The sequence below is a fragment of the Aythya ferina genome (genome assembly GCF_964211825.1).
Source record: "Aythya ferina genome assembly, chromosome: 9".
Classification (NCBI taxonomy): domain Eukaryota; kingdom Metazoa; phylum Chordata; class Aves; order Anseriformes; family Anatidae; genus Aythya; species Aythya ferina.
The window spans coordinates 4,771,217-4,794,565 of record NC_140305.1 but is presented as its reverse complement, the minus strand read 5'-3'; the positions used below and the strand labels follow the sequence as shown (position 1 = coordinate 4,794,565).

Here is a 23,349-nt window from a genome sequence, read left to right as displayed (position 1 = left end):
TTTAAAAAATAGTATGACAGCCATCAGATGCAAATACGCCACCTTTGTTCAAACTGTGCCTGAAAAATGAAAGGGAGGCTTAAGTCTAGTTTCTTTATGTCTCTTAGTATCAATTACTGTCTTATGCCAACATCACTGAAAACCCATGGTAGCAGATACAGGATGTGAGGGAAGGTGTTCTGTATTTCAGAGATGCATTTGGCATTTACATAATTCAGACAGTGTGCTGTTACTAACCTACATATTCAGCCATCCAGCCATTCATAACAGTAAGAGACTATCTTGAGCAGTGCTTCTCTATAACAGGGAGCAGTTTTACTAAGTCATTTACTACAGACTTTACTCCCAGGTTTACTACCATCTCCACACCAAAATGAGCATTAGAGTTTTAGAGCTAACCAGAGTAGAACTTTTCATTGCAGGTCATCCTAAACTAATCAGGGATTTGAACCTGAGCTTTCTCCTCCTTGACCCAATTCCTTAAACCTAAAGACAGAGAAACCTCATCACTCACCTGTCTTTATCTTGTACTGAAAGCTTAAACAGATACTTCAACAGAAATATCACATAGTTCTCAATTTCCGCCATTCTCCAAGCTAACTTTTGCTAAAATAACTTACCTTGTAAACAAAGTACTTTTTTTTTGTTTTATTTTTCAGGTTAACATCTGGAATATCTTCTTAGGCATTACTTATAGCACATACATGAATGTCTTTTCAAATTTATAGACAACATTGCATTTTCAAATTAAGAAAAACAAAAGAAACAGCTCCAGTCTTCACTTGATAACATTTATTTGATATTTTCTGAAATAAGCAAGAATTTTAAGAAGCCCATAAGCAATCAAATACAGCCACAAAAAAAAAAAAAAGGAAAAAAAAAAAAAAACAAACAACAACCAAACAAAAAAATATACTGATCCTAAATTAGAAGCACTGTGAGAAATACACAATATTTCATGAAACGATACTGTACATCAACAACCTTAGGAAACGAACAACTCAAACCATATGCTTAGTTTACTCACAATATAAAAAACTTTAACTTTTAAAGAAAAATATAGATTCAGTCCAATTGTAGGATCTAATCCCATGCCCACTGAATTCAATGGAAATGTTCTCATTGATTTCAATGCTTAAAGGATCATGCCCTTACTTTGCCTCAGGAGGCACTTTAATTATTTTACAAGGCCTAGCCTGAATACTATTACAAAAATGTCAAACATCAACTCAAGAATATGTTCCAGCAACTTTCAGGAAATAATGGAGAAATAGGTTGTCTATCCATGCATGGAATAAGGCAAAAGCTAATTCATTCAGATTAGGAATAATAATTTTTACTAGTTTCTTTTTCACAACACAAACATTTTAGACTTTTTTAATTAATGGATATATTATATATCATATTATGCTTCACATTTTTCCTACCTCTACTGAGAAAGCTGGCACTGACATGTCATAAAGAATTCCTCATTAATTATTGTTTTCTGTTCTGTAACAACCACAAGAAACTCATCTGGGTTTAGTAATAGTGTCTACCAAGAAAAAAAGCACACACTATCGTAAGCTTATAGTTTATAGAGCTCAAGGTACATTAAAATGTAATTCATGAAGTTCACAAATTCTGTTTTAAAATATTTTTCCAAACTAAAAGCTGCAGAAAATTGGTTCTTAAATATTCTACAGAAAATTCTGAAGCATCTAATGTTTTTAAATTACTTATGCTTTCTTCTTAAAAATATTTAAATTAGGTTAGTAGCCCATCCTTTTGAAAAATAATGCAAAAAAGATACACTAGGTTACAAATCTTTTGTCTTAATCAGTGTAACCAAAGGTTTGTCATCTGGGCTGTAATCTTCATAGGCAATGGGGGTTGCATCATACATTGCAGGTCGGGATTTCTTGCCAAACCTGGAAACAAAAGAAAACTTGTGGTGACAAACAGAAGTATGAACAAGTTAATGGCAACAGCCCACTGAGTGATGGTATGTTGTGAGAAACAAACCCAGAGAGCCTAGATAAATTCTAAATTGCATTGCAACATTCTGGAAGTACAAATATTTAAATATCTGAACTGTAATTTTGAAAATAAATGCATCAGATTAATAATAACAACAGCACAATAAACAGGTTGCGTATCAAAGGAATTCTGCAGGAATTTAGCTCCTGAAATTCAGCAGTACCAGAATCTGGGAAGACGGTGGAAGGCAAGAGTGAAACTGATACAATTTCAACAAGGCCAGAATTTTATTTTAGAGCCCATGCTAACAACCAACATCGAGGTCAGGTCATATATATTAAAAAAAAAAAAAAAAAAAAAAAAAAGCAACAGCTGTGCAGTGAATTGAGTTGCAAACTGTAGATAAAGGATTAAAAAAATTTTTTTGAAGACTTTGCTCACCTGACATCCACTTGAGAAGCAAGTTGAAATTATCAACATTCAGCACGCTATTTGCAACACCGACCAAAATTAATGTCAGTTAGATTATTGCAATGCTACATAAACCTACCAGTCTTGCAAAGGCATCATAAGCAACAGAGTACAGAGATTTCCTGTGGCTGTATCATTGTGGTCCCAGTAGTGCCGGCACGTCCAAAACTCATCTAGGTGCCTTTGCACTGCATAGACAATCTGTCACGCTGTCCTGGTTTCAGTTAGAACAGAGTTAATTTTCCTCCTAGTAGCTGGTAGAATGCTATGTTTTGGCTTAGGATGAGAAGAGTGCTGATAACACCCTGATGTTTTAATTGTTGCAGAGCAGTGCTTAAACCAAGCCAAGGACGTCTCAGCTTCTCACTCTGTCCTGCCAGTGGGCAGACTGGGGGTGCAGCAAGAGCTGGGAGGGGACAGACCCAGGACAGGTGACCCAAACTAGCCAAAGGGGTATTCCATACCATCTGGGGTCATGCTAAACAATATATAGGGGTGGCTAGCCAGGGGAGGGGGCCGGACTGCTCGGGGTTAGGCTGGGCATCAGTCAGCACTTGTTTGTGCATATTATTAGTAGTAGTACTATTATCATCATTGTTATTATTATTATTATTGTTATTATTACTTTTGTTATTATTATTTTCCTGTCTTATTAAACTGTCTTTATCTCAACTCATGGGCTTCACTTTCCGTTTCTCTCCCCCATCCCAGAGAGGGAGGGGGGAGGGTGAGCGAACGGCTGCGTGGTGTTTAGCTGCCAGCCGGGTTAAACCACAACACACGCATCTTATCATTTATTAAGATACAGTGCTAAAATGCAACTTGAATGCAGAAACATGACTTATGTGTTAAAAATGAATACAATTACAGGAATTATAAATAATGAAAAGGATTATATAAAAATGAGGCAAAAGAGTGCCAAAAACTGCCTTCCCTGTAGACCTGATGCAGAGAAAAAAATATTAACACAGAAACAGAAAGACTTATTTGTATAGTGATCCAAACAAAGGATTCTTTTTATTCCCTTCCTATGTACCATGTTAACTCCATGTTAATTTAATTTGTGCACATTTGAAGGTGAGGTTCAGAAAATTCAGATTTTGAGGATAATATTTTTATGAAAACAAATTTAACTTGATTTTCTTCCAAGATTTTAATTCAACTTCCTGACCACTCCAATTTAATTCTGGGCTATTTTAAATGATCTAGAATTGTTGATAAAATTAAAATTGCTGGAAGTATTATGATCTATCTGTTGGTAATCTCATTCTTCTAAGTATTTCAGCTGTCAATAAGGCCACACTAGATAACATTTCCATGCAGGAATGTCTGCTTTCTTCTATAGTTTACTTTAATATAGACAGGTCATGTTCCCTCATCAGCTTCATAACTGATAAATCTGCTTTTCTATATATAGGATGAAATTCCAAGAATCAAATCAAGGAATCAAGTTATGGCATCTTACCAATCAAAGGCAGCAGTGAATTCTGAATTTCTGCATCATTCTCAAGGGTTTAAAGGAAACAGAGCTTTTTTCACAGACACAAATGATGATGAAAATTCTCCATGGATTTAAGTAAAATTTTGCCCTTTTGACAGGTACAGAGAACACATGGCTTGTTGCATATGGTGAAACAGTACAAAATCTGTTCTCTTGTGCAGGTCAGAGTTGACATGTGCCCCTAATTAGAAAATGCTGAGGAAAGACCACAACATATGCTAGTTGTTTGTGGCCTGGCTGAGCCATCTAACTGGTAGACCACATTGCTTTGATCAGGCTGTTCAGAAGCCAGTCCCAGCTTGTAACATTAAACATAGTTAACACAAAACTTGGAGGTCTCAAAGCAGAATTGCTAAATGGGATATCCTACTTCAATAGGTGCGTATCTAGTAGTGTCGCACACAGATCTGATGCTGTTGCACAGTTTAATTGATGACAAAAACATAAAACAATTGCCAATACAATCTGTAAAAACAATGATTAAAGGGGTAATAAATAGTGAAAAGATGCAGTTTCCTGCTACAAACTGCACCAGATCAATTAATAGACTGCTTACAAAAAAAAAAAAAAAAAAAATGAAATAGACAACTATGACCAAATACAAGATTATTCATCTATGAGCAAAGATTGTACACCAGATGGCTAAACCTCAGTCCTGAGATGCACACATACTGGAAAAAGACAGAAGGGATGTGAAAGATAATCATTTTAACATTAGCTTTACCATGACAGTGCATCTGAAGAACAATTTTTAGTTTGGATCTATAAACAGAGCATATCAGGAGGACTGGGAAAGTTCTATGACCTCTACATTTAGCATTGACATGACTATTCATGAGCAATGATACTGAGCCAATGTATGTATCAGAGATATTTCCTAGTGGCATAGAGAGCATGAAATTTGGAAAATACACTTCATAATGAAACACTGAGTATAATCAACCTGCGTAACTTGCCTAAGAGACTGGGGGCTCCATGACAACTTTGGGGACATCCTATTCAATGCAGGAATTCTTCCTGGCACAGGCTGCTCCCTGTTTGTCTGTCTGCAAATTCTACTTCAAGCATGGCACAGGGCTGCCTATCCACTTCTTAAAGGGCATTTCAAAAGATGGCTAACCATAGAGAGTCGTTAACCTCTCCAATTCCATTCAAGTAGAACTTTGAGAAAATTTATGGCCAAGCCTTAAGGAAATGATAACCTCCAACTGCTGTGAGATAGGCTGGAGTTTGGAGTGGTCCCAAAAGCAGAAGTAAGAAACCACACATTGTGACTCTGCTCAAAAACAGCAATTCATATAAGGAGTCCACAAATAAGTTTAAACAGGAGAAGAAAAAGAGAGAGATCAGAAAAAGAAAATCCATACCCACAGGAGGAAGAGATTATTCTTCTCTCCACAGGAGGAGAATAATGAGAAAATAATTTCCTCTGCATTATTCACTGAAAAAAAAATAGTTAACAAGTGATATTGTGCATTCCTTAATATAACTGAACTGTAATCCTAGAGTTTCCACAAAGCTGAGATGCTGGGAGAGGATAAAAAAAGAGAATATACTGAAACTCATCAGATTGAGGAAGCCTCAGATGTTGCAGTCTGACACAGCAGACTCAAACACAGGAGCATGTTCACTGCACGGAACATGCATAGGACATGTGGTGGGGGGAAGCTTACCCTGATGTGACAAGATGACTTAATCAGAGGCTGATGAACCACACTCTCCAGCCCACACATAGACAGAACAAGAGTCAGCATGTGGAAGTTAGAATTAAGCAAGCTACACTGGAAGAAGTGCTTGGAATCTAATGCTAATGATATCAAAACACAAGAAAAATTTACAGCAGTTCCATCTTTGAGACTGGATATCTTATGAAGTCAATACAGATGCTTTTCTGAAGTGAATGATCCAGTTTCAGCAGCAGTTTCTGGTTCCTATTTAGTGAAGTCTTAAATCTGCATTAGCAAGTGGTCAATTATTTCATAACAACATTCTCTTTGGCCTTAAAATTTATAAGATTTAGAGATAAAATGAATATAACTGGAGTATTTATTTACTCTGCATAATTAATAGTAAAGACAGTTGTGCTTCAGTTTGTTAGAATACTGTCTAGTTCTATCTGCTAATCCTAAGAACATTCACTAAAAGTAGACACTTATTAATGATCATGTTCATTTTTGCTTACAGCAAGCACCTTGATTAGCAGAGATCAAATTGTAAAAAGCGATCTGGTTAAAGATCTTCTGAAAAAACTGAACAAGTGATCTTAAAATAATTTACTGAATATGCAACAGGCATCCACACTCCCTGGATGCCTACTGACTTCAACAGAAATCTTACATTTAAAGGAAATAATCTACCCACTTTTCTCAAGACCTACATTTTCCAAAATTACTAATAACTTCTGGTATCTAACTGAGAAAGGGGGATGATTTTCAGAAAATGCTGAGAACCTATTATTTGAAAGTCAAGTCTCTTAAATATGATAACTGAAAATTCAGAGTTGGGTATTCTTAGTATGCAGATTTGTAGTTTTATGCAAAAATAACTATAAAAGTTGTGCATCTTTTCCTGGATTGAAATGACCAAAACAGAATTTAATATGTTCCTGAAGCCAAAACGAACACAATAATCTTCACGCTAAATCTCTTTGAATTACCTGACTTGGCAGCTCTATCTTGGCTTTTTATACTGCATCCATTTTCTGAGAGTCAAAGAATTATTATTTGGAATGAAAACATTTATTTTCATTTGCATTACATAGAAACACCTTTCCCAAGATATGGAAGGCCAATGGAAAGGTTCCAATAACATGATATTTAACAGCATAATATAGATCTGAAAAATCATCATGAATGCATCCCACTTTAAAGACTTCTTTGGAAGTTATTTAACCCTTATGCAAACTTATTTATTTTTTTATAAACTTCTGCCCTTTGTTATAAGTGGCAATTTATTCAGAGTAATCCAGAGAGTAGTGAAAAGACCTGACCTTGCCCAATTTCTTTTTGAAAGGTTTCATACAGGAAAATGTTTTACCATTTCCATTACCTGCAAGCAAATCTCTAAAAAGCAGGGAGAATTCAGATCCTAAAGATCCTGTCTTGTTGGTATTCCTTCCCTTGGTGCCCTTGGATAGAGAGCTGCCAAATTTGCTTTGAGAAGTAATTAAGAAAACTCAGGTGTCTCCTGCTGTTCCTCAGGAGACCATTCCCAGCCTTTGGGAAGCACAAAGTACCACCTCAGTGAGTAGAAACTGAACAGGAATGACACATTCGTCACTGCTGCTGTAGTAAGAGAGGTGTCTGATTTGAAAGATTAACAGTATCATTTTGCACCTTGCTCTCCACCCTTGGAGATGAGCAGTACATAACAGTAGACGTGCACAAGGCCAAATAATAAAAAGCTATAAAGCTTTTTTATGGGCCATAAAGCAACTTCCTCCTCTTCCAATACACCACTGAAAGAAAAACCACTTCTCAGGATGTGTATGGTGTGGAGATGCTGAGTAGAAGAGGTGTAAGGTTTAGTGGCAAAGGAGATGTCAAGGGAAGAGTTGAAAGAACACTCATATTATTTAGATTGTTATGTTAAATAAACTATACAGAACTGTCCTTTTAAAACATTTACTGGCTGACGTGTTGACAATGAACAAATGTTTTAGTGTAAACCTAGTTGGACCAGTTTAAAGAGCTACTGCCCAAAGGTGCGATGTGATTAATTGAACCTGTGGGAATTCCTCATCTACATGTATTTCAGATAACTTAGAAAACTTCAGTGCTGGTACAAATTAACCTTCTTAATTTGCACTGAAACAGAAATAGAGCATTCAGAAAATGAATTACCAGCAATCACCAACCAATGTGCACACATTTCTCCATGTCACTGCACAGGAGCATGTCTCCCTCCATTCTTTTAAAAGCATTTGAATGGTAACACATATGAATGCTTTTGTTGGAATTCAAAGTGATCTTGACAAATTGAAGAAATGGGAAAAAGAAAAAAGAAATTTGAAAGCTATTAAGAGAGATGTCAAATACTGAAAAAATAGCACTGGTTAGGAAGCAACAAGGCAGAAAGGATCTTGCAGGTGAGGAAGGGGTCTAACAGGTCACAAAATTAAAACATCCCTAGTGTAATACTAATTTAAAAAAAAAAAAAAGTTTAATTTTCAAATGTATGAACAGTAATGACATAAGATACAGGAGGTGATTGCTTAGTTTGTTTGGCACAGGTAAAGCTTCAGCTGGAGAACTATTTCCAGTTTTGGGGACCATATTTCAGAAAAGAAAAGACAATCCAGAACATGTGACAGAACCAGTAAAGAAGCTGACACGATCCAGGAGAAGATACTGAAAGAATGGGTTAGCTTAGTCTGTGAGTTAAAAAAGTAGTTCTGCTTTGTTTAGAGGGAAAGGGAGGAATGGAGCTAGATATAATTCATGTTACATCAGTACAATAGCTTGCACTGCAGTTGTTGAATCCATTCCAGCCCTACTTTTGTATTATTCTGACACCCAATGCCCTGGCTTGCCAGTGCTCTATTAAAATTAAATGTCAAGAGATTACAATCTCTAGAAAAGCAAGTAAGAAAGATCCTCATCTGGAGGCAAACAGGGGCACAAAAAATCAGTGATTTGAAAAGAGTCTCACTGAATAGCCTGGTAAATTAGTCATAAAATCAACAAGTGGCTTTGCTGTCTAATCAAATTATTTGTGTGCATCTGTTAGAGTGTGTTTACATCCCCCAAAAATCTTACAGGCTAGGAACTGCATCTGTCTCTCTTCACCAGTCACACCAAATAAGATCAGGATAACTCCCACTGTCTTCAAGGAGTTGTGCTGGATTATCATACTTGAGCTGAGAACAGAATAGGGATCAAAAAGAACAAGGAGCAATGCCGGTGATCCTGTCTTTTCACAACAAAGCAGCCCATTCTCTGCCAGCAGTGGTTAACTGCAATACGCATGGACTGAAATTACGTTTCATAACAGATTTTTGTTAAAGTTACCATCCCCAGAACAAACCTGGCATGTCGGATAGAAGCAATTGCATTACTGAATTCACTGTCGATGCTTCTGCAATTGTAAAATTCTTCATAGGCTGGCCTGGAAGAGCCTTGGTATTCAATGCGGCTGATGCGACATATTCCCACAATCAGAATGATCAGCATCAGGACAAATGCTACACAAAGAGCCCCAATTATGATGTAGAGGGAGTGACGAGGCATGTTTGTTAGACTCTCTGCCATATGCCCAGACTTCCACTGCAGATCTGCCAATGAGAAATAAAAGGTATAATTAGTATTTTGTAGTATTAAATAGTATTTTGTAGTATTAAATAGTATTTTGTAGTATTAAATAGTATTTTATAGTATTCAATAGTATTTTATATCCTTCCTGCTGAATAGAATTATTTTATTATATTCACTTTCCATATTTTTGTGCAGGCTTTTGAAGCCAGAAGTATGTAATAATACAATATCACCAGAAGCCAGAAATGTGACAATACAGGTCTAGGAGTTCCCTCCTACATGTAGGCATGATGCTTTGCTCAAGAAACCTATTACATTTTGCACTAACATCTTCCAACTTCATTCTGCCAAAGACCTTATGTTTGGGATTCACTCTTTGAATGATGTGTGGTAAGACTTGGAAGATTTTGGTTTTGGAACACATTGGGACATGAACATGTTTGGGTTCTTTCACATAAAACTGTTGTGCTCAAGAAAAACTGTGCCTCTTTCATTCATCTTGTAAGGTGTATAGTGCTCTGGAAAGCTCCAGAAGGCAGATATGCCTTAGAGAATCATCTCTAGAGAACATCATTTCAAGGACAAAAAGGGCATTTCATTATACTGAGAGCACTAGAGTCCTCTAGAGCATAATTTCCCTGAGAGGTCTCAAAGTGTCTCAAAGCAGACCTTAAAGTAATGCTAATCTAGAAGAGGCTTCTTGCATTTAACAATGCTTCTTGCATTTACTTGTTTGTACATATTATTAGTAGTAGTACTATTATCATCATTGTATTATTATTATTATTATTATTATTATTTTCCTGTCTTATTAAACTGTCTTTATCTCAACTCACGAGCTTCACTTTCCATTTCTCTCCCCCGTCCCAGAGAGGGAGGGGGGAGGGTGAGCGAACGGCTGCGTGGTGTTTAGCTGCCAGCCGGGTTAAACCACGACAATATTCCAAACCTTTTTTTTTTTTTTTTTTACAAATATTCTTGATATTCAAACTATCATCTATCGATGTCAGACTAGAAAAAAAAAAATCCTCAGAGTAAGGTAGGGAGAAAGCCGGAAAGTTTGACATGTGGGATTCATCTGGGCAGTTTGAACAAATAGCTGCTTTTTGTTTCCAATAGTAAAGGGCTGTCCTGATGCACCCCTGCACTTGGAATGGCTTAGAATTTTTGTTCGCAAACATGAGCTGAGTTTACAGGACCCCTTGTTTGTGTTATCTTCCTCAGAGATCAGTGAAGTTTTGATCAGCTTGAATCATTCGGGGATTTAATGTTTCTGAAGTGCTGTTACTGCGATTTGTTCAGTCAGGCTCTGAGGAGTGAATGCAGCTGTGCTCCTTGCAGTTTTGGATGGGTTTCTATTTTTGTTCTGCAGCACATTCGTCACACATGGTGGTTTCTGTCAGGTTGTCAGACTAAGCCAAATCAGATCTAATGTGAGCAGATATATGGGAAGACGGTTCTGATTTAGACTCTGTGTCTTCCATCTCTGGATGATAAGTATGAGAGATATTTCCTCCTTGCTTCTCCAGCAGATAAAAATACAAAGATTAACAGCTCATACTCCAAAGATTAGAAAGAACACATGACAGCTGAAAATTACTGTATACTCAGTTGTCACAGTAATATTAATAAAATTAATTAAGAATTAGATTTCAATGAGCACCATACAGTCTGCACTACAAATACTTTTTAATATTAGTACTCAAGTAACCACATGGCTTGGCTTACCTTGGTAACCACATTAATAATTAAGAAGTGGCAAAGGTTATGATATTAACAAGTAACAAGCAGGCATTAGGGGATTCATGAGAGATGTTTTGTAGCATTTTTACACTGAATGCTCCATTAACTTTTTAGGCAAATACAGTTCATCTTGAACAGAAAAATCTACTCTTTATACTTAAGATCAAATTAATCATAATTGATCAGTACTGCTAACACTGGTAAGAACAATAAGATGATATAATAAATATCACAGCTCACCTAGGCACATTACATTTCACTTGGCTGTTTTTTTGTATATACAGCACTTGAAAATTGAAGAGTGCAGTTTGACAAAAAAGATAACCCTGAAATCTTGCTAGGGTAGTCACTTCAAGCCCATAAAACAGACAGCTAGTGGAAAAAAATTGGGAACTACTAACAGCAATTACAGAGTTTTTCCAGGAAAAAAAAAAAAAAAAAGTACATCAGTACAGTCTTTCATGCTTTATGGCTACTAACAGAATATCACCTAAGATAAAACGTGGTCCACCCAGTCAAATGACTCCTACAGCCCTGACTGTTCCCCTTTTGAGCAGCCTGAAGCCTGGCTTTATCCTGTCTTTTTCCAGCATTCAGAGGGATGATCCAGTGAGGAAGCCAGTGCACAGGGTTTAAATTTAATTTCCAATACAATATTAACCATTACGCACAAAATGCTGAAGCGATATGATAAATATTTCAAGGGGCTATGGAGAGACTAACAGAAGCAGAAATACCAAAAGATTCAATCTTTAAAGGTGGACAGGAATCCAATGCACCATTGACTGAACTCCAGCAAGTCCAGATGTACTGCACCAGGTTAGAAAAGGGAAATTAGAAAAGGCCTTTCTGTTTCTGGACATGATCAGGATTGGGTTCGGAATAGCTGGATAACCCAGTGCAGGAGAGAGCCAACACAAAGAACTTACTGGGAATAGACAGTTCTCTAGAAAAATCTGCAGATCAAAATGCTTTCAAATCCTTCTGCAAAGTGATTTCTTCAAAACTCAGTCCCTGTCTATTTGCATAATCCTTTATGTACCTGTTAAAATCCAGACGGTTTAGGAAAGCTTCCACAGCTTTGGGTATAAGCCACTGCATTGATTAGAGAGGCTGCATGTCCATACTTAGATCTGACTGTTGTGAAGCATCACAGGGCCCCCCAATAACACAGCACTTTACCTTGATGCTGTTTCAAAGTAACTAATAGCAAGGGAATGTGTGACCTTTGCTGATGTTATGCTTATTGAAGAAACTTTTGGTAAATTTTAAATGTAATTGTCCTTCAAAATATATCTCTGCATGATTATGCAAAGATTTTTTTTTCCCATTTTCACTCCTTTAAGGCTAATCCAAACCAGAAATTTTAGATTGGATTTTTAATATTTGCTATGTTATTATTATTACATATGCACACTCTAGTAGCTGTCCTGATTTGTTTGGAGAAAAAAAAATAATAATAACTTTAACCTCTTTAATTGAGAGCAATTGCCATGAAAATAACTACATGATTTTTTTCTCCAAATATTGAGATGGAAAAAACAAAAGGTCCAGTATTTCTGGTTGAGAATCAGACTTGCAGTATTATCAATGCCAGTTAACTTAGATAATTCTCTGCCTCCTACTACTGTAATCACAGGATAAAAGAAAAATCAGTAGTGAAAGGCTTAAAACAGCAACAACTATGTGCTATTGCTCCTTCCTATCATTTAAACTTACATAGTTTATGCGTGTGTAATGAGCAGAAACACCAGGTTCCTGAGCAGCAGACAAGGCCACTGCGGTTCAAGTATAAGCAGATGCTACATGTAGAGAAATATGCACTAAGCAGAGACATCTCCTCCCTCAAGAGAATGAAATTTCAAGCATAGTTTTATCCACTCTCCCTCCAGCCAACTTACTAATGGGGTCAGAAAGGAATTGGTGTTGACTACTCGCAGATGTAAGCCTGAACCTCACCTGCCTTACACAGTGCTTAGGGGCATGCATCCCTTACAGGGGCAAGCAGGAATAGTTGAGCAGCTAGGCAATAGAAAACCTTCTGCTTCACCCATCTTCTCAGGTGTTTACACCAGGTATATGTGGTGCAAAGAGCCAAACTTAGTGACTGTAGGGCAACAGAATAGAATAGAAATAAACTTAAAAAACAGTTGATATGTTTAAGTAATGTGTAAGTAAAGAGAGAAGTTTCATATCCTCCTTGTGGAAGTGAGATAAGGAAAACATTTTTATTCCATCCTTTAGGTAGGCATTTTCTCAGGAGTGTACAATAGGAGTTTTCTGAGTCCTGAGTCCCTTCTGTTTATTTTTTTTTAATATGTGGCATATCACTGCAACATTAGCTGTGCTAACAGGTGTAAATCCCCTCACAGAAACATGTATATCTGTGCAATATCTCGAGGGGATCCATGAGCACAGTATCTGAGCATTGAAGCAGTTAAATACATGGCGAAACTCTCTAATAAAGAAGACATCTGAAGCCCAAGAACAAGCCATCAGCGAAATCCAAAGCAGCTCTCAAAGCAGGAGAAATAATGAAGTCTAATTTCTGTTTTAAATCTTCCACAATTAGGCTTTAGTGTGAATTTACACTAAAGCTTTTTCCATGCTAAGAAGGATTACACTGGAGCTGTTACTAGACCCAACCCCGGAACCTCTGTAAGTCTTACTAAATATTAGAAAATACTTTGTTCTGGAGACCTTTACCTTTCTAACAAACCTAGTGGAAATTGGCCTAGGGTTAGAAAAATTAGTCCTGAAAAAGACAGTGACAGCATGCATACACCAGTCAGCAGAATTACACAGGATTTGTTTCCTTAGGTAAGCAAGTTCAAAACAGTTTTGCAGAAACACTGCTGGAACTGCAGGTGCTCAGAAGTTGGTACCAGTCTGTTAGCACCTTGCTTATGGCTCTGTGGAAGTATCCTTTACACAAGGCAAGTATGAAAACAAGCTCTGAGGCATACATGCAATTAAAAGGCAAACTGCTTAGTGCCCAACTGTGAAACAGCATCTTTGACAATCTGGTCCAGCACCTCAACCAAGCAGGGTGCCCAGAAACAGAATTTTCTATCTTCCATAGACACTTTTGAACAGTTACAGTCTCACCTTCATCCAAATCAACCTTATGCTTCATCCCTATCATCCAAATCTGGTTCAGCATTTTCCTCTAAAACACATTTAACAGAATTTTGATGATTTACAGATGATTTAGAGTGCAGCAGACAGATATTTAGAGACAAGTGTAAATTTCTGTAACATCTGTATCGCTTTTAGAAGTTTTTAGGACAACTAACTACATAGCTATATATGCATAAAACTTTTGTAAAGTTTTTATGAACTTTACTACATATATAATTTTAAAAAGTTCTATAAAGTTTTTACAAAACTTACGTATTTCGCAGTTTGCACCAACCCATCCATGTGGACAATGGCAGGTGTAACCACTGGGCTGATCTATGCAAGTTCCAGCATGATGACAGGGGTTGCTGTCACAGTCATTAATATCAATTTCACATTCTTCACCTTATATAATGGAGAAAAAGAAAAAAAATCTATATAGCAAGTATATAATCTGTATATCAGGTATGTCATCAATGTCATTTGATTTTTCTTTAACTGCATAACACCTTATAGCTCAATAGCATCTTTAGTCTCAGAACATCAGAAGTATTCCATAATGTTTCAAGAAGTCAGTCTCACAGAGCCCCTAAAAAGGAAAAATCCTCATTCAAACAGGTGAAAACAAAGCCTGAGGGCTAAGTGACTCGACTGACCTCACTTAGATTATCCATCTCCCCTTTCTTTAAATACGAGTTCCTTCCAAAGCAAATATGATATATGATATATAGCAAATATATCATATATATATCAAATATGATATATAGCAAATATGATTTGCTATATATATCCTGAAGTGCTAGAGTAATTATAAGTAATCAGTGCCTCTAAGAAACAGCCATTGTGCAAGAGAAAGCTAAATTTTTCTGTTTTTTTGTTTGTTTGTTTTTTAATGGCCTTTAACAATCACAGAACAAAGAGCACCATTTGATCTACAAAAAGGCTATGAACAGGTTCATCTATTCCCATGACTTGTCTATTACCTTATATGACTAACAGAACATCAGGTTGCAAATTATTTTGACAGCAGATATTTGGATTACACCAATCATGTCAATTTAAATACAAGGCCAAAGGATTAAATGGGCTGCTTACCATTACTCTGAAAGCACAAATTGATTTGTAACAAGCACTTTAGGGCTTTTAGCAATTGCATATTCAGGTAACAGAATGAGCTGTTTCTTCAGCTCACAATAACTAATAGGTCAAGGTTAAAACATCCTCCAGTTTCAACAGTGTCCAATTAGTACAGTAACTTACCTGAAATTCTTCAAAATGTTATTTTTAAAATGTAATCTAGTCTCAAGCAGAAACGCCAGAAAGCGTATTAAACAGCTCTTAGTCTAGTAAATTCTCTTTAGCCATAGTTTTTTGTTTTTTTTTTTTTTTTTTTGCAAAATTATTAAATATCAAAGCAGTTTCAAGTAATATCAATAACTTTTCATTCTCACCAGACTGATTACAATTCACCGATGTCCAAATTAATTTGTTTTCTTGAAGAGATGTTGTTTTACATGGTATTTGTCTTGGACACTGCAAACACTGACATCCTGTGTACTACACAAATTAACTTGCCTGCATATCCAGGTGCACAAATACACGTAGCATTCAGTCCTTCGCTGTCACAAGTGCCACCATTCTGACAGTTGATGTTAATGCAAGGGTCTTTGTATAATTCACAGTGCCTTCCTGAATGGGAAAAATTAGTAACTGCTGTTAACTTTACCCACGCTGACAGTCTGAAGTCAGAACAGGTGATAACTTCATCTGGATGAGCACAACAATGTCCAGCTGTCAAGCCTACCATAAAACCAAAGCCCTGTATTTTATGCTGGCTAAACTTTTAACGCATGTGCTTCCCTTCTGACCCACCAAGGGAGGTAGGGAAGTTTCTGCTACCAAGAACTGCTGGAGTTTCTATGAAAAACCAATGGTACAATAAAGCATAATCTGATCAGCTATGTAACATTCCTCAATATGATACATATCATATAATATATTTTTCATTATTTATTAAATTTGTTTTTATATTATATGTTATATGTATGATATTATTCCTCAATATATTATTTAAACAATAATCATCTTCAGTAGTAATGTGATGTAAGAATTCCTTTAATAGGCATTCTGATACCTCTGAGTGACTTTTGCAGGACACTGAGGAGTACAGCTAAGTCAATAAGAGGAGACATTAATTTATTCAAATGTATACTTATAAGTAAACAGCTCAGTTTAGTTAATCAGCTTCTTGCCACTAGTCCTGCAGCACAGCAGCAGAAGCCAGCATAGCCAGAAGCCCACCCGTGCATGCTGGCCCAAGCTGCAGTCCAGAGCAGTGCTAACAGCCTGGAGCCCACGCAGGGGAAGGCAGGGGGTGTGGAGGCAGGACTGGGGGCTGCAGACAGGGGCAGGTGTTAGGAAAATTGAAGCCCACATAATATCTTGAGCTGGTTACCTCTGCTCCATTCATTAGTGTCACTGAATACCTTAGGTATAGAATGAAGGAAGCTCAGTTATCAGGAAAAACTGTTCAGAGGACCAGGTCCCCTGCTTTCATTTGAAGCACAATGTGCTGAACACATAGTGCTCTCACTTGTGTGTACACGATGGCTGAAAACAGAACATGAAGTCATAACATTATGGTTAAGTGCTCTTTAAACTGTCATGAAAAGCTGAGGGTCATTTCCTCACTAAGCCTCTAAAATGATGAATTCTCTATTGTCCAAGAACAGTGCAATCACCAGCATGAAATGAAGCTGTGAGTGAGTGTTACTTATCAACACAGATATTGGTACTCTTAATGAGAAAAATGCTGGGTTAATGTTCCACAGAACATAGTCATCCAATGTAAAATATATTTATTTTTAATAGCAATAATATATAAATTCAAAAATTTCTCACAGCATGATTCAAAACAGAATACACAAAACAAAGTAGCATTTTAGCCCTACATAAAGGGATGTAGCGCAGAGAGCCGATATGTACTACGCTGTCTAAAACTGAAATCTATCTGAAGATAAAAAAAATTCTACATCCGAACACACACTTTTCTGCTGTATTTGATAAATTACTTATGAAGAACTGAAGACAGATTCCATTCAAATATATCCAGGACTACATGTGGTTAACAGGAGAAATCACAGAACTACTGCTGTCTCTGGGCTTTACAGTCTTCTAAATGAACAACCAGAATAAAAACTTTATTTTTTTCTCCTTTATGTTGATCTGTTTCAAATACTGATATTTTAGTACTGTGTTTTTATTTCCCTTCACTAGGAAAATACAAAATATGTTTTAGAAAGACCTCCTTATCATGTCTCCCAAGAATAGCTGATGAAAAATTTTATTTAACTGTTATGATGTCTTAGAAACGTATCACTTTCTAAAGTGTCTTAAAAACAGCTTAAAAATATATAAAAATATATAAATAAAAAAAAAAGAAGAAAGGGAAGGGGAAGAGAGGTAATACCTAAGAAGAACAGACAAACTATTTGTCCGCATTACAAGGACATATATTTGTAACAGGTCAGCAGCATCTGAATGACTCACTTGAATAAAGACTATGGGATCACGATCTATGTTAGAGTTTGTTTCTGTTAATTTCACATGTGGGTTTTCTTTTTGCTCAGTGGAGGATTTTTTATATCTGTTTGTAGAAGAACCTATTATAAGAAACAAAGAACAATTCAAAGAACAAGAGGCAAAAACCATTTTACCTTCATATTCAGCAAGACACGCACACTCATAGCTATTGACGAGGTCTCTGCAGGTGGCCCCATTCTGGCAGGGTGCAGAAAGGCATTCATTATATTCCTCTTCACAGTAAAGGCCGTGGTAACCTAAATCATGTGAAGAGGAAATAAAACCATCAACAAAACACTTCCCAGTAAAAATTAACAACTAAGTCTTCATAGATTGCAGGCAGACGTGTTAATTGAAATATACCGTACAGACAGATGCATGTTAAGACATTGATTTTAAGGGCATCTACTTCCCAGGTAAAATTATCAAAAAAAAAAAAAAAAAAAAAAAAAAAAAGAAAAACAGGAAGCACAATTTTCTGAGAGATGCCCCAGCCACTACCAATGCGATGAACCACAGAAAGGCAGTAAGCACCAAGGCAGCTGGCCAAGGCCACTACAGACAATGCAAACAACTGCACTCTGCAAAATAGAATAATCTATTATCTACATGTCTTTGAGTTTTCTTGAATCCTTGCATCAAAGAGGCTTTTCATCAATGAGGTGATAACTGTATAACTGTAGTTAGAATTATAATAGTTTATGTATTTCAACTTTAATGCTCTACTATGTCAAAACAATTTAGAAGCATTAAGATATATTATTTTTGCAGTATTCACAAGTAGTAGGCAGGTATTGTGGTCTGAAGAAAACAGGAGCACAAGAGATGTTCAAGACCTGCTAATAGCCACTTACTAAGTCAATTCTATCATGAAATAAGAAATACAGAATTAATCTGCTTGAAATAATGCTTTTCTTATGATTCAGCTTATCATGTGATCATCAGTTTTAACAGTAGTTGAAATAACTTTCTAGATATAGTAGATGAGATCAAAGCAATACCTATTCTTAAGCAACAATATAAATTAGTACAGTATAAAAATTGAAATAAACCAACTGCAATGCAGTAATAATAATCTCTTGATTATATTGGTTATTTAGGATTAAATAAGAAGAATCGTAATCCTGGTCATTTTGAAGACAATTTGTTACCTTAGCTTATTTAATTCCTCCAATAAACTCAGGTTATACTTCTACTAATGAAAAGCTTCCTCTCTTCTGCCTTCTACTTTCTACTTTTTTTTTTCTCTCTCTCTCTCTCTTTTTTTTTTTTTTTTTTTTTTTTTTCTCCCAAGTAGGGGCTTTCCAGCTCCAGAAACGATATCTACATTTGTAGGCAATTAATCCATCAACAGGCAGTTGAAACAGGCAGTTTCAGATTTGCTTTCACATTAAAAACACTATTTCACAAAGAACAAGCATACAGAAAAGATATGTCATGATACATTAACACTACATAAAGCTACTCTTCCAACCCCTACCATGGATTAATTTAGGTTAAAGCAGTTATACATTTAATCTTCCTAACTCATCATAGCCGATATTTCCCTCTTGACCTCTTGTTAGCATGATGCAATACCATAAATATGTGCTTGTAATCTATAATACAATGCTGTGCATTGGAACACAGTTTATGTTTTTTCAAATCTTGATTTATGTGCTAACTATAAAAGCAACAGGTGAATGAGTATACCATGAACACAGATGCTAAGGGCATGGATAAAGATGCCAAAAAGGACGAATTACAACGTGTAGTATTTCAGAGCAATTTTACTTTCTCAGATAGTCTCTAGGTTGCAAAAGCTTGCAGATATGAAGTGAGGATATCTTTCAAGTAGAAGCAACCAAAAAGAGGGGCAGATTCTCATCTTAGTAAGGGGCAACCTATATTCACTCTCGTAGTCTAAAGTTTTCCCCAAATTGTCACAGAACCACAGAAAAGAGGACAAATGGCACCTCCAGACACCGTTTCACTCCCTCTCCTCCCATTACATATAATTAAAAGTAAGGCTGCCTGAAGATACACCAGATATTAGTACTGCACAAGATACATCCACAATACCATGGTTTTGCACACAATTATCTTTCAATAGTCCGTAGTTGGACGAGTAGCTTACTAAGAAAAACTTCAGAAACACTTTGTCGGAAGCTGCTAGCCAGGCACCACAGAACTGATGAGCTAAGTGCCACCCTCCTTCCTCTGCCTGCAGGTCAAGATCCGGTGCTTGCCACGTGTCCCACACTTTTCACCCTTCCCAGAGACAAGAATCCTTGAAAATCCTTGCCCACTCCCCAAAACCCATGGGAAACATGGCATGGAAGGCGTGGTACACAGGGAGGGAAAGGTGCTTTCAGTCTCCTTGACAAGGCACATCTTGCCCATGCATGGTCCCCCCTCGCCAGCCCCACGCTTTTAAATTGTACTTATATAAACCATGTATGATGCTGAATGCATACATATGTCTTCAAAAAGGCAACAGTAGAATACTTGTATCTTTTATCAAAGAATTAGATGGAAATGGGAGAATTTTTCAGAGATAACTTCAGAATAACGGGTTCTAGCAGGGTTGTTACCTTTCTTCGTTGTAACGTGAATTCTGATATTTTTGTATTCACAGGCAATGGCAAACAGAGCTCTTTGCCTATTTTGTGGTGTAACATTTCTGTGGACATATTCAGAAAGAAAGAAATGATATCTACATGAACAACACTACTCTAGCTTCTGTGTCCTGGGCAGCAAAAACAAACAAACAAAAAAAACCAAGCACATTTGACATTGCAGCTTCAAAAAGGGCACCTAAAATTATTAAACTCTTTTTTTTTTTTTTTCTCCAAGTCACTACAAAGCGAATATGCCTTCAGTAACTATGCCTTCATGCACGCAAGCAGAACTCGCCAGTTGACTTGATATGCACTCTTCGGAGAGTTGGGGAAGGGACAAGGAAACTAAAAAATACAAAATAATTAAAATTTAATTAAAAGAAAGTGTCCCTACATTATGCCTTCTCCCTCTACACGACCATCCTTTTGTTATTGTTTTTTTGGCTGCCACCCTCCTATGGATTCCCAAATCCTTCTCTGTGAAGCAACGGAGAGGCTTGGGCTGTAGACAGCTACGTACACCAAGGTAGTTTTTCACATGTCTGTGTTAAAAATTGCAAAGGGAGAAAACATGAAAGGGAGCACACAATCTGTGTCAAACAGGCTGATGAGAAGAAGCCATGGGTTTTATCAAAGCCCTGAAGAACAGTTGACGGGGCAAAAAGTACAGCAGTGCTTGCCAACCTCTTGAGAATATCTGCACTAACAGGTTAACAAAAGGGAGAGAGAAATGCTTGCTCTCCCTTTACAAATCAATAAAGAACAAAGTTGAAAGCTTTTGACGCTTTCTCAGACACTAGCCCCTCAGCAGTGATTCCCTGTGCTTATTCACACTTAACACTTCAGCAAATCAAGACAGCAAGACAAAAAAAACACCTTTATTTGGAAGGCCTAATGGGATAAAATGCAATAGAGTGCTCTAATTCACAGGGAACGTCAGTTCATACATAGCCCCTCACTAACAGAGTTGCTTATTATATGGTCAAGAAATAAATGTGATCGGTTAAAACCTGAGCTTATATAGAAATTAAATAAGTGAGAAAGAGAGAAAAGCTGCTCCAGATGGCAGGAATGTAGGGAGGCATGCTTACCAGCCTGCCATGGGCAGATTGCATTCAGGGCAGTCTTAAAGTAGAGGTGGAAACAAGATGAGGAACCAGAGGCAATAAAGGGCTCACAGAGAGTCTGGAACTAGAATTAACCTGAAGTCACTTCTGCCAGAGTTTGCATTTCCCACCCCAGCTCCAAAATATGGGAAGGGGAAAGACAGAGAAAAGAAAAATTGCTATTGCTGTAGGCAAGTGTTGCACCTGCCTCTGCAGATGCACTAAGATAAACCTACGCTCCCACGCCCAGCTATTTAGACACATGAGCAAAAAGCCAAGTGCAGACGAAATACTCCAAGGCACTACATCTGAAATTGCCACCACTTTTCATACCCTGGGGATTTTTTTCTGACACTCCTCTTATTTTCAAATTCTCTCTTTTTGCTATCATATATGCTTACAAAGCAGGGGAGAAGTGTTTATGTCTGTATGTGTGTTTTGCAGTTTCAAACTCCTTACTCCTATGTCTTTAAAAAAAAGCCAAATGCAAAAGTTTGCTGCAATAGTAAGTTATTCAGTTTCTAGATAGATGTCTTCACTTTGAGGCAGAAAAAATAATAAAAGAATATATTAAATGTTTGCATTTGAAACTAGCAAAAGCAGCTTTATTAAATGAATAGAGAATAAAGAGGTGGAAAGGCTTAAGACGAGAAAGAAACGGCTCTGGGATTCAAGGACTAAATAAATGTAAATGTGAAATGTAAGAATTCACATACAATTGAGAAACTACACATAAATAAGAAACAGTTTTAGAATTTGTTGTACAGGCTTTTAAGTTCCAACTAACCCTCTCAGCAGGACATTTGAAAAAGATACATATTCAATTTAGAGATGACTTATGCTTCCTACCCCCTACATTTGGGAACGGGAGCATTCAAAAGCATTAGACAGCTTTCCAAGTTAATTTATACAAATTAGGTTTTCTATACAAGCTATTAGATGATGTAGGTTATCCATAACCATGCTCACGAGAGCCAACACAAAAAGAAAATCAGTATCAAATGCCTGGTTGTGTGTGTTCTGCAAATTGTGCAGATAGGCAAGTTCAATAATGATCATTTATCATTCTTTAAATCTGTAAGCTGGCAAAAAAAAAAAAAAAAAAAAAAAAAAAAAAAGAAAGAAAAAGAAAAAAAAAAAAGAATCCAAATTGCCTACTAAACAAGGAGACTTGCAGACCTTGTGCTGATTGGAACTGTTTAAAATTCCTCTCCTGTTTAATTTCTGAGACAGAAGTAACACAGATGAAAATCCAGCTGACACTGTATGCCTGCTGGTAGAAACTGTGAATAAAGGCACTCAGGTCACAGATACAAGCAAAACTCTGCAGTGCTTTGCTTCTGTAATAAGAAATTACATCCCCTGCCAAATACCTCATAAAAAGAACACGGCATCCTAGGACTGAACACACACACACACAAAAAGTGAAATTGGCAACTTCTAAAGTTATGGGTTGTTTTGTTTTATTTATTTTATTTCCTTTTTTTGTTTGTTTGTTTGCTTTGCCTTTTTAATTTAAGTAGCAGGTTCCAGATATACTGTACAACCAAGACAGAAGAGAGATCTAAAATGTAATTTAATAGTCCTACCATTAATGTTTCTACATTACATATATGAATTCAGTGATATGTTTGAAAGTGAGAGACACCCTCACAAAGAAGTTTGTAGTCCTGGAGCTGGCACACTGATGCTGAGAGCCTGCAAGTCAGAAAGCCCCAGGCTCAAGAAGAAGGGATCGTTTCTTTCTTACTAATATATTGTAACATCTCCGTTTAGTCCAGAATGTTTATTATTAAACCTTGATAATGCTGCCAAACTGCACGCAAATTTTATTCACCCACTTTACAAGTAATGTAGCAGAGACTATCAAAATCTCTGCAGGCAAAATTGTAAATAGAATCCAGGTTTTTAATACAGCTGAGGCCTAATTCATGCACTTTATCACACTGCTTTTTAATGAGGATAGCAAAAACGTGTTGGGCCATGCTCTATAGTCTCTACTTTAGCTTTTTAGG

General features: G+C 36.7%; 1 protein-coding gene across 1 annotated transcript in view; it reads right to left on the bottom strand.

The window, feature by feature from the left end:
* Window positions 1-777: 777 nt before the first annotated feature.
* The window catches only part of DNER (delta/notch like EGF repeat containing), a 120,287-nt gene continuing 97,715 nt past the window's right edge, over window positions 778-23,349 (bottom strand). The window contains exons 9-13 of the mRNA XM_084529620.1: window positions 17,763-17,885; window positions 15,622-15,735; window positions 14,320-14,451; window positions 8,957-9,203; window positions 778-1,910 (exon numbers count right to left, since the gene is read on the bottom strand). Of these exons, the coding sequence (XP_084385746.1) occupies window positions 1,799-1,910; window positions 8,957-9,203; window positions 14,320-14,451; window positions 15,622-15,735; window positions 17,763-17,885 (728 nt within the window). The 3' untranslated portion in view covers window positions 778-1,798. The remainder of the gene's footprint in view (window positions 1,911-8,956; window positions 9,204-14,319; window positions 14,452-15,621; window positions 15,736-17,762; window positions 17,886-23,349) is intronic.